This window comes from Nyctereutes procyonoides, unplaced genomic scaffold, assembly GCF_905146905.1.
Source record: "Nyctereutes procyonoides isolate TBG_1078 unplaced genomic scaffold, NYPRO_anot_genome, whole genome shotgun sequence".
NCBI classification, from domain to species: Eukaryota; Metazoa; Chordata; class Mammalia; order Carnivora; family Canidae; genus Nyctereutes; species Nyctereutes procyonoides.
This window is the reverse complement of record NW_026575136.1, coordinates 7,430,428-7,449,973: the sequence shown is the minus strand read 5'-3', so window position 1 is coordinate 7,449,973 and position 19,546 is coordinate 7,430,428. Positions and strand designations below refer to the sequence as shown.

At 36.8% G+C, this 19,546-nt stretch overlaps 1 protein-coding gene across 9 annotated transcripts in view; it reads left to right on the top strand.

Annotated features, from left to right (window-relative positions):
- Positions 1-19,546, top strand: part of LOC129495548 (glycosyltransferase-like domain-containing protein 1) — a 388,336-nt gene that overhangs the window by 189,186 nt on the left and 179,604 nt on the right. For all 9 annotated transcript variants that reach the window (XM_055303172.1, XM_055303177.1, XM_055303178.1 and 6 more), the window contains 2 exons: positions 194-361; positions 3,962-4,135. In XM_055303172.1, the coding sequence (XP_055159147.1) occupies positions 194-361; positions 3,962-4,135 (342 nt within the window). The remainder of the gene's footprint in view (positions 1-193; positions 362-3,961; positions 4,136-19,546) is intronic.

Sequence of the window (19,546 nt, the reverse complement as noted above, 5' to 3'; positions counted from 1 at the left end):
TAGTTCTTAGCAGCTGCTTTTTAAGAGATCAAAACTTAGAATGCTGCTACATGGTATTAAGGCATAACTATTGATGTGTCCCTATAGGGGATATGTTTTTCTTGGGGTAGGAAGAGGGAAAAGGGGAGAAAGGTGAAGGATGACCACTTCACGCATGCTTGGGTCAGTAAACTTTAATTTCCTTGTTTCCTAGGATCCTCTTTGCAAGCTCAGTGCTGAACCTGACCGAACTGGCTGCCCTTCGGCCTGACCTTGGAAAATTGAAAAAGATTCTGTACTTCCATGAGAACCAATTGGTATATCCTGTCAAGAAATGTCAAGAGAGGGATTTCCAATATGGTTACAACCAAATTCTCTCATGGTAGGTATAGATTATATCATTATATTTAGACCTTTGCCCCCCCCTTTTTCTAAAAAAAATTTTTATTTATTTATGATAGAGAGAGAGAGAGAGAGAGAGAGAGAGAGAGAGAGAGAGAGGCAGAGACATAGGCTGAGGGAGAAGCAGGCTCCATGCACCTGGAGCCCAACGTGGGATTCGATCCCGGGTCTCCAGGATCACGCCCTGGGCCAAAGGCAGGCACCAAACCGCTGCGCCACCCAGGGATCCCTGCCCCCCCTTTTTTTATAGTTAGCTTTTAAATCTGGAGACCTACCGTACACTTATTTTAAAAACTTCTTAAAGTAGGTGTGTATGTTTAAACATACCTTACATGGTAGTAATTGCTTGTGCCTTTACTATATATCTATACAGATATATAGGTATGAAAACGGCTAATCCCTTTTAAAATACACGTGTGTAACAATCTAAATATATGTTGAACAAGTTACCTATTTTCTACAACATTTAAAACAGAATCAAAATGTCGACAAGAGACCTTCTTCACCCCTTGATTCCATCATGTATTGTTTAAACAATACTTTTTAAAAAGAACAGTTAGTTTTCATTTACCAACCACTTTCAGTATATCCAGCTGAAGTCAACATAAAAATTTACAGAGGAAGAAATAAAAATTAGAGCATATTAGAGCAAGGAGTTTTTGTCCTTTTTTTTTTTTATTGTTTGTAAGAGGAAACTATGGAAAATGAATCTTTAGGTGGTTGGGCTTTTTTTTTTTTTTTTCCCCTCATTGAGTCCTCTGAAATTGCACAGCCTTAAAATACCATGACATTTCAAAGGTGATGGTCCATCTCTGTTGTTACTTCAACAAAGTGTATCTCTTGAAGCTTAGTTAATGAAAGAAGTTAATAACAACTCTGAAACAGCTTTGGTATTGGATCCTATTCATATAACTGCAGCAATAGAATAGAATCAGGTTGGCAGTGATTGGATACATCTTACCTTTTTTAATGTTATTAGCAATTGGGATTGATGATGTCTTTAAACAGACTCCCAACTCTTACAAGCATATTCCATAGTTTAGTTGACATAGGAAAACAACTATATGGTAATATTTCTGTGTTTCGAGTATTTTGTAAATGTTTTCCTGCAATCATTTTTACAAGCTGCTTCAATTGTGAAGTAGCAGTGCCATCAAAATAGAGTGGAACTGCTTCACGTCAAATGTCTCATAAAAAAGCAACCGTTTTAAAATTTCATAATAAAATTAAAATACTTTATTTTATATTGAAACTGAGAAGGGAAATATGTTTTAAAAACAAAAATAAAATCATTTTGTGCTTTATCAATATGGAAAACATTTGTAATATTCTTTTGATTTCTTGAATTAGCATCATTCTTTTCCTCAGATAGTGTGTGTTTATTACCCCTGAGAAATAACTGGGGAAAAAAATTAAGTCTATTTTTCCCTTTATGGGTGGCTTTAAAGTTAATGGAAGTTACACCCACTCATATCAGAGAGGAAGTGCATGAAAAGAATATTTCTGTAGACTGTCTTGGATCTTTAATTTAGCATAGACTGGGTTTTTAAGAGTATAAGTAGTTGGGTTGCATGCCCTATGAGGGCAGATATCTATAAAAAATTTTAGCTCACTGCCCCTCGTCTATTTTATAAAAGATTGCTTTTCCTCAAAAGGAATGAGACTATAAAAGCTCATACATGATTTTCCAGCATTGCTCTTCTCAAGAGGGTAAACTGATAGACAAGCTCTGGGAGAAAGAAGTAGACTCAATCATTGGTTGGACTCTTAATGAGAAAAAAATGGTTTGCCGTTGTCCAGAGGACAAATAAGAGTGTCAGAAGGCAGTCCTGTTTCAGATTCTCTTTGAAAAGTATGAGTCTTGCTTCCTCAAATGTTTCTTTAGTTTTCTTGCTGACTTCTGCTTTTGTTGGCACTGTCGGATTTCTTTCCTGACCGAGTGGCAGTTAAGGACCTCAGAGGTGACTGGCATAAGCACTCACCTTAAATAGAGGTTTCACTAACCCTCTGACTTATGAACACATGTCATAACTGTATATTATGACCTGTGGGTCGCTATTACAATATGTGACATATGGTGAAAACAGACTAGCTGTAAAACATCCTTCAACTTTTGGTATATTATTATATTGGCTTCCTTATTGCTTGGTATTGTGTCAGCACTTCTGTGACATTCTTTTGTATTATCCATGCTGTTCTCACCCCTACCCCCAAATTTCCACTAGGTTGCAACTAAAAAAAAAAAAAATACTTGTAGGGAAAAACAGTTTTGCAGGGGAGGCATAAAGGTGGCAATTCAACATTCCTTTGTAGGTTTTTCATTCTGCTGTGTATTAATAATAGGAACTTTGGCTGCCCTCAGTAAATGGAGGGTTTGCTATGATATTCCTATTCTGTGAGCTCTGCCTATTAATTTGTGTTTTATAGATTTATGGACTTTTGTGTCTTTTTATGGACTTTTCTTGATTTGTCACTTTCAAGGTGAAATCAAACTAACTGCTATTTGGGCTTATGTACCTTCTCACTAAAACATTTGTGTGCATTTTACTGAGTTCCAGTGACAGTGAGACTGACATGGAATCATTGCTTAAAGCAAAGAGGACCATGTTAAAAAATCAAAACAGTTATTTATTAAGTCAGTTTTTTTGACTCATAAAGGGAACATGCTGCATATTCAGGTTTTATCCGGCTTGCCCATAGTTATCATTTGTGTTCATTGTTCTTCAACAAAATGTTCTAGGCAGTTCTGAACAATGCTGACATATTTATGACACTTAAAATTTGTTTTCACATTTCCTTATAACGATGTATTTTGGATTATTTGTATTTAAAAAATAGTAAGGGGAGGAACACAATCTTTCCATCAAAAGTAATAGATAATCTATTTATTTTGTTTAATGTTAAAGGCCCATGGTGTTGTGGCCCCTCTTCTTTGACTACCCCAAATATATTCTAATCGTAAAATAAGTTATTTGTAGAGATCCCATATAATCCTTCCTGTGTAGTTCCAGAACTTTAAAAAACCTAATGATTTCTTGAAGAAACGATTAAACAAGAAATAGACTTTAACCACACGTTGAAAGGTATGCTCTCATGTGAAATAGCTTTATCTGAACTACTCTCCTTGAAGGTACTGAAAAGTATGGCATGTGTTCTGTAGTCAACAGTATGGCGTAAAATGATATGTGTCACTGACATAGAAATCCGACATGGGCATTTGGGCCACAAAGGAAAAGGTCCTGTTGTACTTACTGTTGTTGATAATATAGAAAATCCTGACACTGCAAAAAAATAAAAAATAAATAAACTTTGCTTGAAGCCTCATAAGAACCCAATAAATCATTTAATTCCTCTCTTACCTTTCCTCCCTGATGCCAGCAATCTAACCTACCATGATGGAATGGGAATGAAACTAACTTATCTATTAGAAGCGATGTAGTAAATACTGATGGGAAGTGTAGAGTTCTTTGCAAACCCAAGTACAGTATAAACTCTGATTAACACAGAGGTTTTAGGCTTATAAAAGATAACTATGAATTACTGTGGGTTCATCGTTTGCTTTTATCCCTTCCCTTTACAGCCTGGTGGCTGACGTGGTGGTATTCAACTCGATTTTTAACATGGAGTCATTTCTCACCTCTATTGGAAAATTTATGAAGCTGATTCCTGATCACAGACCCAAGGATCTGGAAAGCATCATCAGACCTAAGTGCCAAGTTATTTACTTTCCCATCAGGTTTCCTGATGTGAGCAGGTCGGTATGTTTGACTCCATTTTCAATATTGTGTCATAAATTATTCCCCAAATGTATAGAAATTGGTGGCATTCTTGCCAATTATAACTTTTCAGCATGAGCATGGTTAATTAGAGAATCGAGTTCTATTTCAACATGCTGTGATTTACAAACATTTTAAATAGTCCTGTGTCCAACCAATCACTGAATGTTTAGTTCTAATATTGAGTTCATCCTTTGTTTTCCGTTATTTATTGGTTTCCTCAAGCAAGCTGCATTGGCTTTTTTGACACTTACTGTCTTGTTTCTTTATTTGTTGTTTTGTTACAGAAGTCATTGTCAAGCATATTTCTCAACCTTTGCATTCAGCTTATGCCCATGGATTTATATGTATATAGCAACCACTCTAAGTAAATCAATGTTAAATTTCACTGCTTGGGTTACTTTCATTTCCCATGCTATTTTCTTCTATTTTTTTCCTTGTTCCATTTCTTTTATTCATATTGTCTTAATTAAGAGTAAGTCTTCCACATTAGGTTGCAAATACACTTAATTGCCATTTCTCTTCCTCTGTTACTAAGGACATTTTTTATTACCCTTGTTGCTGGGCCCACCCTGAATTAGCAGTGGATGATGTGGCTCAAAGGGAACATTCTCAAATTCCTTTTCACTTCTGATTAAACCTAGCAAAATGGTTTTTATCACCAGTAGGAATATTTCCCCCATGTGAACAGAAAGTTTACTTCAGTGGGACTCATACTAGCTGGGGATGCTGCTGTTTGTAACTCATGATGCCCTTAAAAGAAGTTCAGGGACAGCTGTTTCTTCCCCATCCCTGAAATGAAGGCAGGAAACAATTTAATGTCTATGCATGTTATGCAGGAGGTCTGAATTACTCTCTGTGTTCTAGATTTACTGAGTTCACCCAGATTTTGCTGTGGGATCAGTAGTCCTCATCAGCACTCTTAATGCTGATTTATTTGAGTGTTTTACTAGTTAATATTTCATTGAAGAAAAATCTGCCTAATACCAAATCAAGTTAGTGAGTCATAAAATTTAAGTCAGACAACCTTGCCCAATTCTTACTTTATGGAGTTCAGATTGCAGAGGCCCGGAGAAGCAAAGACTGGCTTGTACTCACACTGCTGACTATGGTCACAGACTCAATTAAAGTTTAAACTCTATGATTTTTTATTCAGTTTTCTGTTTAACTCTTCAAGCTTCCTATCATTATAGGTTATTTGTCAAAAACATTTAATTGTTTATTTGCAGTTTTGACAACTCTCAGGCCAAATGAAGCTAAGATCAAGATTGATTTCCAGTTATATATTTGTATATGTATAAATATGTATATGCATAAATAATGTGTATTTGTGCATATATATATATATAATATGTGGGATGAGACAATTTCAACTTTTGGAAAATATAATTGTTATCCTTCAGATCTATGATTAGTTAAAACACAGTTTATATTTTAGGTCATACTTTTAAGATATTAACTTTATTTTGTGACATGTTTTCAAGGTTTTCATATAATATATACTCAAAATGTACATCTTTGAGTAGGTGATTATACTACATCTTAATTATTACCACTATAGAATTCCAGATAAATAATATGTTTTAAAATTCATTTGCATCTGATATATCCTTACAACATCATATGTTTAATACACCTGTGGCAATTGAATAGTTTATTAATTTGGACTATATTACCATAAATAAATCTAGCTAAATGGAAAAAGGTTAAGAAATATTGTGGCCAAGATAACATTCATAAGCAAGGTCTTAGCCCAGAGTGTTATTTGAATTATTTTCAAATGGTAATTTGCTTTATCCAACCCAAACTCATATAGTGTAAGTAAGTGATTATTTGCATGAATGACAATCATTCTAATGCCTGCAGTCTTAAAAGAGTATTATTTTGTTGAGATGTTGAAAAATATTTAGTAATTCCAAAGGCAACATAACCAAGATGATTAAAAAAAAAAACTTTTAAATGCTTCTATCTTTCTCCCTATATAAATATTATTTGGTCATGGCAAAAATAAATTTAAGTAAAAACAAAGTAGAAGATGTAATTAAATTATTAATACAATATGCTATAATGCAATGTGTATACTATAATGGATATTAGTCAGAGAAGGGGAAAAGCTGTATTTCAGCAAAAAATATGAGGATTTCTAAAGCTTATAACAGTTAAAATTCAGAGCATGTTGGTCACATAGGATGTCAGTAATATTGGGCTTCCTGGCAACTGCTGTTACCTATTGCCCTCCTCACTCCTCACTGCCTTGTCTTTCTCATGGACCAGAAAAATAATAGCAAGAAAGAATATCACTTTAAACTATCATTATATGTATTTTGGGTGCCAGGGTGGCTCAGTCAGTTAACTCTTGGTTTTGGCTTAAGTCATGATCTCAGAGTTATGAGATCAAGCCCTCCATCAGGCTCTGTACTCAGCAGGGAGTTGGCTTGAGATTCCCTCTTCAGTCCCTCTGCCCCTCCCCCTGTTTATGCTCTAAATAAATTAATAAATATATTTTTTTAAAAAACAAACTATCATGTGTATTAAACATTTGGAGATAGGAAAGCTCTTAAACACTGGAGGTGTACTTACATGTATTTGAGTCTTAACTACCACTTACTAGCTCTATGACCTATGTCAGTGTAATGACCCTGAACTTAGGTTCTTTAATATTATGATTATATTTACCTTATCACCTCATAGGCATTGCGTAGTGACTAAATGAAATAATGCATATGTGAAATGCCTGGTATATAATAGCCCCCGTAGTAAAGACAACTTCATCTTATTAATTTCCCCACTCCCACTGTTATATAACCTAGCACATTTACTGCCAGCTGAATATAAAGCACCCTCTTCCTCTCTACCCTCTCTTAATCAGCACATGAAAATGGAGAACCCTGCCAAAGGAGCAGCCTAATATAAAGAGGTTCATTTATTATCCTGTTTCTCATCCTGACTCAGTCTTTGGGCCTCACAGGAACCTACCATCCATTGATGGAGCCAACTCCTTATTTTGATTCTTTTCTTGTCCCAAGTTTGCTCCTTCCTCCTTGACTCAACCAACATATTTGATCATGTTACTTGCTGTCTTGCATATAGTCTCTTTTTTTCTCTTTGGCACTTTTCCTTTAATCTAATTAGGAGGGAAACATCCAGCTATACTTATTAGTCTACTCTGAATTCATATGGTCCCTCTGAGCTGCCTGGCAAGCAGACCACATTTCCCATCGTCTAGATAACTAATCATGCATTTTTCTTGCTTTGTAAACTTCTGATAACAAATATTATATCTTCATTCTCAGATCATGACTGAGAAAACAGAAGCAGTCTGCAGAGAATTTGTATATGCTGCCACCGCCACATCTGCCCGTCCATGTACTTCTAGGTGCATCTTCTTTATCTTCACACTTATTAATATGGATGAAGTGACTTTGCTTTTCTGTAAGGTCCTTGCCTCCACCAGAGTCCCTCCTTCGTACATACCTAAGGACCACTGTCCTAGCAATCTGTCCTTCCTTGTTCTGCATCATCAGTTTTTCTGTCTTTTGGATCATTACTGTTAGCATAAGAAATATGCCATTTGTTTCACATCTTTAAAATTAAAAAGTTCTTTCTTGATTCCACTTCACCCTTCTGCTATTGCCTGTTCCTTTTCTCTCTGTTAGTAGCAAAAGCTCCTGAAAGAGTTGTTTATACTTGCTTCCATTTTTATTCCTACTGTTCCCTCTTATAGCTACTCCACTGAAACTGTTTTTGTCAAGGTTACCAGTGACTTCCATGCCTCTCTAAATCCTGGGATCAATTCTCAGTGCTCATCTTCTTTAACATTTCAGCAGCATTGACACACCGTGACATATTCTTCAGTTGATTCCTAGGACGCTCAGGTTGCTACTTCTCGGGCTTGTTGCTGGTTTCTCATCATTACCCTGGCTTTGAACTTCAGACTGGCCTTTGGGGTTGATGGAGGAAGAGCCCAGGATTGAAAGGAGACAGAAAGAGTCAGGAGGCCAAAACTGAGAGAATTATCCTCTGGAGCAAAGGGATGAGGGCTTTAAGAAGATGAGGTCAGTAGTGAATTCAGAGGACCAAGGTTAAATAAAGTGATGACTAAAACATATCCTTGAAATTTGACAATTAAAGAGTCAGTGGTACCCCATTCTGCATTCTGTTAACTCACAGAAAAGTTTCATATGTTCTTTCTAGTAGCCAGAGAAAGTTAGAATCCCAAGTTTGGATGAGATCTCTTTCCTTTCCTCTTTGTCTCTCTTTGTCTCTGTCTCTGCCACACACACACACACACACACACACACACACACACAGATTCTGCTCCTTATTTTGTGGGTGGAAGCACTAAGGTTCAGAGAAGTTAAGTGTCTCCTGGTAACCACACAGCTAGATACAGACAGAACAAGAACTGGAACTCATATCTCAAAATCTCCATCCTGTGCTCAGCCCACCACATATTGTGAATGCAATTTCAGAGGTCTTGATTATCTGATTTCTCAGCTGACAGCAGATTAGCAGCATCACATTGGGGGTGCGATAAAGGCAGGCTCACTGACAGCAGTAAGAAGTGACAGCTGACTGACAGCTCGACAGCAAGGAAGGAGAGAGATAAACTATTAAAAAAATATATATGAGAAGTGAAAAAGCCTAGCAGCCTGGAGCCATTCTATGGCAGGGCAGGCAACTGTGCACATTGAAGAACCCCTGCAGACATTTCTCCATGATTGTACAGCTTGTACATCACATGGATGGCTGTGATGTATTAAAAAAGATGAAATGATAGCCAGTAAATCCTGTGTAAGAATGGAGGGAAGTGCATAACCCATTGTTGGCAGAAATTATAAATAATAGCAAATGCAGGTAGAACATCATGCCTCGCTCTAGAATGTACACGAGCCATATTCACCTAAAGGAAGACAGTGAACGTCTAAACCCTTCCCATACAGTTGTAATATCTGTAAGCTTAGATGACCAGGGAATATTTCAGTAGGCTTTCTTTTTTAGATCTTCCTGATTGGAGCCATTTTATGGACTAGATCTCCCCTTGCTGTTGGCATATACATTAGCTCCTCTGGTACTGAAGGCATCCAGGCCTGCCAGATGATCAGTGGTCAACAAGACCTAATTTGCAATATTAATACCATGCTTTAGCCTGTTTTGACTGCTGTAACAGAATACCGTAGACTGGGTGGCTAATCAACAACAGGAGTTTATTTCTCATAGTTCTGGAGCTCGACAAGTCCAAGATTAAGCCTCTGGCAGATTTGGTGTCTGGTGAAGTTCTGGTTTCTGTGTTTGTGCTGTGTTTTTATATGATGAAGAGAGTGAGGGAGGTCTCTGGAGTCTCTTTATAAAGGCACTAATCCCATCGATGAGGTATCCACCTTCATGATGAGATTATCTCCAAAAGGCCTCACCTCCTATTACCATCACATATGGGGGCAGGGTAGGATTTTAACATGAATTCTGAAGGACTACAAACATTCATCTTGTGGCATGCTAGAAGATAAATATGACCTCAAGACTTGTTGAGATGAGACTCATGACTAGGAAGTCTATGCTGTGTTAGAGGGTAGAGATTAGATTGAAAATGAAGGAAATTTCACTGTATATTTATCAAGAAGGCAGATTTCACGTGGAACTCCATGGTGCTGATGGCTATGTGATATAAAGAATAAAGGAAGCAGTCCTGCAGCCAACAGAGTTAGACATTGGCTAGAGAAAACCGGTATTTTCCTACTCTAGGTCACGTAACTGCCAAACAGGCAAGGCTGAGTACAACTAGGGGATTTTAGTTGCACCAGGCCTTGGTGCAACTCTCGGTCTAATGAAATCAGAACATCAGAGGAATTTGCAACTTGCTTTCTGACAGTCATCTTTAGAAGGTAGAGTTAACCATAACAGTTAACCTTACTGGTTCTTATTTTAGCCCTACATTGTGCTAAGCTTGTTCTGTGTATTTTAGCATTTTATTCTTCCAACAATCCTGAAAGCTATTTTCCATTTATAGTTGAAGAAACTCAGCCATAGAGAATAGAAACAACTTTTTGCCGACAGTCATACAGATAGTAAAGGTAAAACAAGAGATCAAACATTTTTTTATCCGATTTTAGAACCTAAATTCTTAACGATTTTTTCTATATTGGCTGTGCCCCCCAAAGAGGTTCTGTTCCCTGGCATTTGACTCTGACCAGTGAAGAACAAATGATTTATAAAAGAGAATCAACAGAAATATTGAGTAAAAGGGAGCATGTTATGGTAACGTTATGAAAGAAAGGACTCAAGGCTTTAGAAAGCAGACTTTTGGGCAGCCCGGGTGGCTCAGTGGTTCAGTGCTGCCTTCAGCTCAGGGTGTGATCCCGGAGACCTGGGGTCGAGTCCCACATCGGGCTCCCTGCATGATGCCTGCTCCTCCCTTTGCCTGTGTCTCTGCCTCTCTCTCTCTCTCTCTCTGTCTCTCATGAATAAATAAATTAAAAATCTTAAAAAAAAAAAGAAAAAGAAAGAAAGCAGACTTTTAAAAGGTTGAAGTATTTAAAAAGAGGATACCTGAAGAGGAATGAGAAATTAAAAAAAAAAAAAATCTGATAGTAAATTGAAGATAGGCCCAAAGAAGCAGAATAGAAAAAAGAATACATTAAGAAAACAGTAATAGGCTCAGACCATTATTTTGTGTATCAGAAAAAACATTTTTTTCTACTTGTAAATATCTCTAATTTTTCCAAACTCTCTTCCCTTACAAGTTAGCTTATAGCATGGCACCTGTCTTATTGGGCTGTGCCTAATCCATCACATTAGATGTTTAGGATGGAGTTGACTGTGTCAGCCTATCATCACACTTCTTCCATCTGTCTCCCCTACAGGATTTGGTGCTGAGGGACCATTCATGATTTTCATAGAGTGAGATTATCCCCACTCCCAACAAATTGGATCGCATAAGAATGTATTATACAAATATAGTGGATTACAAAGTGATATTTTTATCCTTGAAAAAGATCAGGTTTTCCCAAGAAATTCCATCAGGGAGCCATGAGTGGGAATGTCAAAGTAGATATCCTCTGCTTCAAGTAACATTCAGTTGGATTAAAGGTGAAGAGATAAAGGCTCAAGACTGTCAAGTCCTGATACTTGTATATATTTATCATGTTTGCGTTCTCAGTGCCATTATATTGCGAAAGAAGCTTAAATTTCTTTATTATAGTTACACATAATTGATCAAATGTGTGTGTTTCCAGGGGAGACCATAAAAAATCATTTATTTTTTAATGAAGGGATGAGTGGATGGTATTTCCTTAGGAGTTGAAGTTTGGACTTGGAACAAATTGAAGAATGTATACTTTAGATGGAAAAATAGGAGCTCTTTCCTGGGGTTCAGATTCCATTTAGTCATCACAGAGAATATCAAGTATCAATCTTGTGATCAATAGAGAACAATTTCATATGCTTCTGTAATCATTTTGTTATGTTTTCCTATTTCCCACAATATTGGTTTGTCAGAGTTGCCTGAATGAACAGTAGTAGGTTTTACCTGTGAGTTTCCTCATTTCAGAATAGATATTGTATCCTGGGAATCGGAATTATATAAAAAGCATCTCTGCTTTCCTCCTCTGTACTGCGTTTTTGACAGCAAAGGAGAGAGGAAAACAATGTTGGTCATTTGGAGTAATCTCAGTTATGGAAACCGTAAGAATTTCTCTGCGTGTACCTCTCCACCTATGTTGCTAAAATGTGATGCTAGAACAGAGGTCTATGGACTTCACGTAACTATTTTAGAAACAAAAACGGAGAATTTTAAAAACAGTGTGAAAACTTTAAATGAAAACTCTCAGGCTGTGCAAACAAAGGCGAGGAGCCTAAGGGCTTTTTGAAGAATTCTTATTAAAAAAAAAACGCTATTTTACATTGCAAAGCAGATGTGTCAGAAAACAACAGCAGATCTGTAATTTGAGAATTCGGGGATTGATAGGACAGAAGGCAGCCCCCATGGCTCCCACCAGAAAACTTTGTTTTCTGCAGTCAAGAGTTCTGCTTTTGGCGGGGTTGCCAGAAAACACCTTAATCTTCTTACCACATGTGGTCATATTTCTCAGATATTTTGAGAAAGCACTAGTTAGACATATTAATAAAATACTGCCTTTGCTGTGTGAAATAATGAAGTGGGTACTATCTTCTTGAATATTAATCTAGGTTTGAAGTAGAAGAAGAAAAGTTTTGCTTTTACAAATTTAAACATATCCATATTTGCTAACAATTATTTTGGCTCTTCAAAATGAATGCAAAAATGTGTTTCGTTTGAATGTCATTTAAAAAAATTTTTATAGAATCACGGTACTAAAAAAAAACTTTTGATAAATCATTCCAATGTTTAACACCACTCACTTTCACGAAATCTCCTTTATATCTAATGCAAATCTTTCATGCTGTGTTATATTCTAACCATCTTCCTCTTACTATTCTTGTTAAGAAAAGAGTTTGGTTTCAGCATATATACAATTCCTTTGTTGGCCTGAAGTTACAAAGAACAAACTCTTGCTTACTCAAACTCGTATTTTTAGTGAAATTATCATTCATGTTAATGCCTAATTACTGCAATTAGATTTCTGCTCTCTTCAATTTATACAATAACAATAACCCTACCCAAAAGAAGTGCTCTAAATTCAGCAGCAGCAGCAGCAACAAAAATTATCCTTTTATAAGATGATTTACCCCTGTTCTCAAGTATAGAGAATGTTTGGCATCATTGTACATCAGAGACTTGATGTACATTTTTTTTTTTTAAAGTTCCTCATTGTCCTGTCCAAAGTAATCTGGGAGGCAAGAAGCAAAGGCCACAGATCACAGGGCGGAGGAATACCTAAAAATCAGAGAACATGCTTAGCTAGGGACTACATCATCCATCCAAAAGGAATCGTGGAGCAGGGCTGCTACAAAATGAGAATGAATATCATTCGACAAACTTAAACCATAGTTGAGGGGAATTCAGCAAAAGGCCACTTAGGATCTCTTCCCCTCGTGGGCTTAGAGGCCGTTACTAAGCTTTCTATAGCGTAAGGAATGATCATCAATGTAGATCCATCCAGGCAAGAACAATTTATGTTATGTACTCTGTTCATTACATGAGGGCTATGTAAATGCATGTTAGAAAGATTTCAAATAAACTACTTTGATGTTTAAAAGACCAAGCTTTGGTTATCTTCCTAAAAGGCACTCAATTCAAATCATTCCATTTGGGGTAATGCTGCATAAAAAGTGGGAGTCAGCAGGATGGTGCACAGCAATCTAGTTTGTCTTATACCACTTACTACTACTGCTCAGCGTAGAGCAAATCACTTAACCTCCTAGAACTTCTGTGTTCCCATCTGCAAAATGGGAATCGAAATAGTTCCCACCTCTTGGATTTATTGTGCAATTCAGATAATTATTACAATGTGCTGACTGAGCTCTGTGCCTACAACCTAGTAATGTTTAGTAAATGGTAGTGATTTTATTTATACTCCCATCATCACCATTTTGGTTATGTTTGACAGGCTTTTTGGTTATGTTTGACACCCATTCAGCATGATTCCAACCTCAAAAGTGAGGGGGGACAAAATTTTGAAAACCCTAATAATTTTGTAAAACATCCGAGGCTCTAAAGATTGCCAGTAATTCAGACAAGGGCTAAGGACTGTGTTATATCCTATCAATCCACATAACCGCAGCACATGAGAGGGCATAATTCAGCAGTGCCTTGGCCAGTTACACGGGCTGTTTCCACATCTGCCTGGCACCTGTGATACGTATGCATTCCTTGTGACGCTACAGTGTGGAATGGTGTGTGGGGTGATCGGTGCAGAAGTTATTGTAGTTGTTCAGTGTTCTTGTGAAGAGTGCTGGAGAGTGTTTTAGATAGTTTTCCACTAAAACAATAAATTATTTGGAATGTACCATTCAGCAGTAAACTCCCAGAATAATCTCTTAACACAGAATGGCTCATTCCACAGAAATTCCATCTAAAACACTTTATAGGAAATTCTTTAAAAATATGTTTCAGAGTAATCAGATGCAATAAAATATACTTAACAGTAGTTTAGTCCTTTGAGATTTATTCATGCCTTGTTCACCCAACATTTATTAAAAGCTTGCTATTTGTATGGTAAATAGAAGGTATTCCAGGATATAAGGATATAGAAGACAGGGTCCTTAATCATAAGAGCTTTGTAGAAATGATAGGCATAATCAGGTGTCTTTAAGTTTAAGATAGAAAAAAGAACACAAGTGCTTTTTATGGCATTTAATCTGGGCATTAAAGACTGACTCAGCTTTGGGCATAATAATACTGGCTATCATTTATCAACTGCCTTTTCTGGGCATGCACTTTATGTATATGACTTCTAATCTTTACCAAACCCCTGCAAGCTAGGTACTATTATCCTCATTTTACAAGTGGGAAAAGTGAGGTTCAGAAGGTTAAGCTTGCCTGAAATTGTACAGCTACCAAAACTGTCTGGCTTCAATATGCTGCTTTCATTAATGCCATGTTATTTCTTACTCTGAGGAAAAGGAGAGTGGGTTAGAGGATGTGCAAGCACACATTATGGAGAGAGAATAGTTACAACCAGATTTATGGCAGTGAATGATCTCTGGGCCTAGAAGAGATTAATTACCTTTGACTCAAGTGGGTGAAGAGGTAGCAAGATTAGAGATGGGAATTAAGGCTGAAGAATTTGGACTTTAGCTGATAGTCATTTGGGAGCCACTGTTAGATCACGAAATGGGGAATTTGTTAATTGTTAAATAGAGTATTGATGGGAAAGAAAACAGTATGCAGAGAAACAGGTTTTAAAAAATACCAGAGTACGTTATTGAAGACTTGAGCTAAGGAAGAGGACATACACATAAATATGCTGGTTGTAGACTTGGCAAGTTGATAGTGGCAACTTAATGGATGGAGAAATGATCTTGGATAATCTCGAAATGTTAAATGATTGACTAGGAGTGACTAGGAGAATACTGTTAAGTGGTTGACTAGTAGTGACTAGGAGAACACCTGTTCTATTGGAATTGAGAATAGATTTGCTTGTGTAAAGGTGGGGAATTCAGTTCTTTATGTTGAACCTGAGATATTGGCAGATCATTTAAATGGAACTGACCAGCAGGAAGTGTCCACTCTTACCCCAGTGTCATTATTTAGAACTGTGTGTGATTTGTTATACTGACCTGCATTTTTAGACATTTTGGTTGGATTTGCTCTTTCTTTTTTTTTTTTTTAAGTTAATTTATTTATTCATGAGAGGCACACAGAGAAAGAGAGAGAGAGAGAGAGAGGCAGAGACACAGGCAGAGGGAGAAGCAGGCTCCATGCAGGGAGCCCAATGTGGGACTTGATCCCCAGACTCCAGGATCATGCCCTGGGCCAAAGGCAGTGCTAAACTGCTGAGCCACCCAGGGATCCCCTGCTCTTTCTTTTGATATGCTTGACAAAGCTCAAATTTATTTTTGCCAAGTAAATCCAAAGTATCTGTTTCTTGTCATTTGTTCATTTGTCTTCACTTGTCTTCTCCTACTGTAGAATTTGTGAAAATATCAGATCTTTTGAACTCTTTATTTCCGGATAAGCAGGAATTTATTGAATTACTCCTTCCTTTGTCTTGTCGGAGTTCAATAACTGAATCACTTCTGTCCCTTTGGACAGGGACTCCTGAGATCAGTAGTTTATAATTGCAGCATGGTATAGTGCCTAGGAAGAGTGACTTGATGTCAGGCACAGCTGTGTTTCACATCTCTTCTGCTAACCACTTGGTTGATATTGAGAAAGTTGTTTGACCTTTCACACCTCATTTTCCCCCTTCATCTGTAAAGAAGGGGGAATAATAGCAGTCTCATTGGGCTGTTGTGAAAATTAAATGAGATATGTATGTAAAGTACTTGTTAAAATGCTTAAAACATACTGAGAATTAAGTAAATGGCACTTGTTATTATTGTCTTTAATTTGTATATTCATTTTCAAAATACCTTTAGTGCTTTCATTAACCTCTATGTAATTTATTTAATTTTCTATAGAGTAAGAACTTTGCCCCAAATTGTGGTCCTGTATGACTTCAGTAATTTTAGAAGCAACAGGTGTTTGCTATATGTTAATTTACAATTAAAAAAAAAATTTAAGTGTTGCTTGCTGGCAGCCTGGGTGACTCAGCGGTTTAGCACCGCCTTCGGCCCGGGGTGTGATCTTGGAGACCCAGGATCGAGTCCCATGTCAGGCTCCCTGCATGGAGCCTGCTTCTCCCTCTGCCTGGGACTCTGCCTCTCTCTTTCTCTCCCTGTGTCTCTCATGAATAAATAAATAAATAATATATATTTTAAAAAGTGTTGCTTGCTTTAGTATTGACCTATCTTTACTATATTGGACTATGTACCAAAATTCTACTTAGAAATATTGCTAAGAATATTAAATGCAAGTACTATTCTATGTGTGTACTTTTGTCGTGTATGCTGTGGGGGTTCTGTACTTTGGGCTTAATATACGGTGAATTGTAGACCTTTCTGACATCTAACAAGGTTTGTATTAAAAGGCAGCTATCTGCAGAGGTGCTTCTGGGAATGATTAGAAATCATAAGCTTTCCTTAAGTTTGGTTGTTTTTGTTCTTACTATATTTTACTCAGGGTTACCTACAAATTTATTTTTATCAATAAATATTCCTATGAAACTAGTTCTTAATTAAATAATTGTCACTTTTTGTCTTGGAAGATTCTAATTTTGTGTATCAGCACCATTAAATATGGAACTTATAAAAATTAGCAAACATAATAGTGAGAATTCAATTTAGGAAACCTAGTTACAATTCTCTAATTAAAGGTAAGCTCATTAGTTGCACAAACACTTGTCCCTTCGTTCAGTCTTGCCTATTGTTCTAAGCTAAAACCTTGGTCCTTTTCTTTAGACAGACACAAAATGAGAATGGTAGAATTTCTTCTCTTATTTTCCCCTTGGCCACACACTAAGATTTATATATAATTAGTGAGCGACAAGAGAAGAAAGAGCAATTTAACACCTCTTCTCTCCTGTACGTTGTATTTTTGTATATCCATGGAACTATCTCTATCATTTGAAATTCAGTGTCCAGTCCATTGCTTCCTGTTCCTATTCAGCTCTTAAGTTCATGAGTATTGACTGCTGCTCTTAATTCATTTGCATGTAGAGAACTGATTTATCTGTTTGAGATATCCTTCCCACTCAAACCCAGTGCAGATCTGCTCTGTAAAATATCAGCTGATAGCCCGAACAGACCCCGTGATTCTATGGAGAGAAGTAGGGTCTGTTCAAAACCACCACGTTTCATTTTTATAATACCAAAATCATTTTATAATACCAAATCCTAAAGTGTATGTTATAATTATTTTCTGCTAATTGAAGAGGGAGCTTCTGTCTTAGCTGATGAGAATGGATTTGAAAAGACATAAGCAAGAGACAATGGGGTAGTGGAATATTCAGGATTAGGTGATGAATTCTGTTGGAAATAGCAGACAAGGGGGGAGAATGAACTCAAAGAAATGCCAAAGTTTTAAAATTGTACTGTTAGCTGAAATAGGGAAATCAGAGAAAAATATCACCCACATTCAAATGCAGACAAAATTGTTTTGTTTTGTTCTAGGCAGTTGACTTTTTCTTATAAAAGAACAGGCTCAGTCCTGAGAGAGTACAGAAGAAATTAAAAAACAACAACAGCAACAACAAACTCTTAGTGATCTTCAGTCTAATTTCTTCATTTTGCAGCTGGAGAAACTAGAGCAGAGGTTTTTACTTGAGGTTATAGATCACCATCACAGCAGAGTCGCAAATTAGAAGCCAGTTCAAAAACTTCATGAGATTATTAGAAATGTGCAGCCAGGGTTGTTGGTTGTATTTGTAATTATTTTTTTTATTTTTATTTATTTATTTATTTATTTTTTAATTTTTATTTATTTATGATAGTCACACAGAGAGAGAGAGAGAGAGAGGCAGAGACACAGGCAGAGGGAGAAGCAGGCTCCATGCACCGGGAGCCTGACGTGGGATTCGATCCCGGGTCTCCAGGATCGCGCCCTGGGCCAAAGGCAGGCGCCAAACCGCTGCGCCACCCAGGCATCCCCTATTTTTATTTTTTATTTATTTTTATTTATTTTTATTTATTTTTTTTGTATTCGTAATTAGAAGGATAGGATTAGCTGAGCATTGATAAAACAGACCTATTTCACCAGGAATATGTGGCATTCAGAAATTTCTTAGAAGAGTCTCAGAGATATCAGTGGCATTATAACTTGTCGCTACTTTACACTGAAAATGTCCAACTCTTTGGTAACTTGTTTTGAGATTAAAATGCTCACTGGCCAACTCTCTTTGCTTATAACACTTTTTGCTCTTCCCGTAAATACTATAATGAAGACGAATTTCAGACATTTGTAACTCAGAACCTGAAAATCATTTTTTTTTATTATCTCCCTTCTCTGGGACTTGGTATCACAATTTCTGAGTGAACCACTATTAAATACAGCTATTGATTTTTTAATGCTTCTTCTTTGCAAGTTTTATGTAAATTAACAGAAGATACTTAAGATTTCCATTGCATGATGGCATATGCCTGTCCTGCCTCTTCTTAGTATCTAGTGAATCCCTCTTTTTATCTGGAGTCTTGTTTGTATGGCTGACTGATGTCCCTGGGAGCAAACTGAAGTTCTGGTTAGGTAGGTGGACACCCAATTGTGAAGGAAGGAGGGCAGCAGGATGACAAGATGGGCAAGAGTCACGTGTATTATAAAGGGAAGTGTGGTGCAGAGGAAAGAATAAAAACTTTCCATTCACACCTGGCCTTCAGTCTTGGTTCAGGCATTTTCTACATGTACAGCTTGGTCAAATTATGTCACCTTCTCTGACCCTTGATTTGCCTCACATGATATCATAGAGTTGCTGTGAGAGAGAACATAGATAAATTGTTTTGCATAGCTCATGGTATGTTTTCTATGCATATTTCCCTGGCCTTTCCCCTCTATAAGATCATACCTACTACTCTGTTTTATTTTATTGATTTTAATTGCTACTCTCAGGTATCGGAACTGACCGCTAGGTGTTGCTACCTTAATTTCTGAATCTTATGGTGACTATTAAAAAACATAAGGCTTAATTTACTCTGATGTGTAATGCACACGCCACTATAATGTTTAATCGTTTTTTTTTTTCCCCATCCCTTCTCCCATGACTAATTTGATTCATGAAAATAACTTTTTAGAATCTAAGTCCTTAGTTACCACGTTTCAAGTACTTGGATATCCAGTATGCTTTCCTGCTGTTTATGGTTATTTTTTACCTGCTCTGTTTTGTTGACTTTTTATTCTTCTTTTGTCTGTCTTTGTTGTATTTTAGTTTACGGATGTTTTT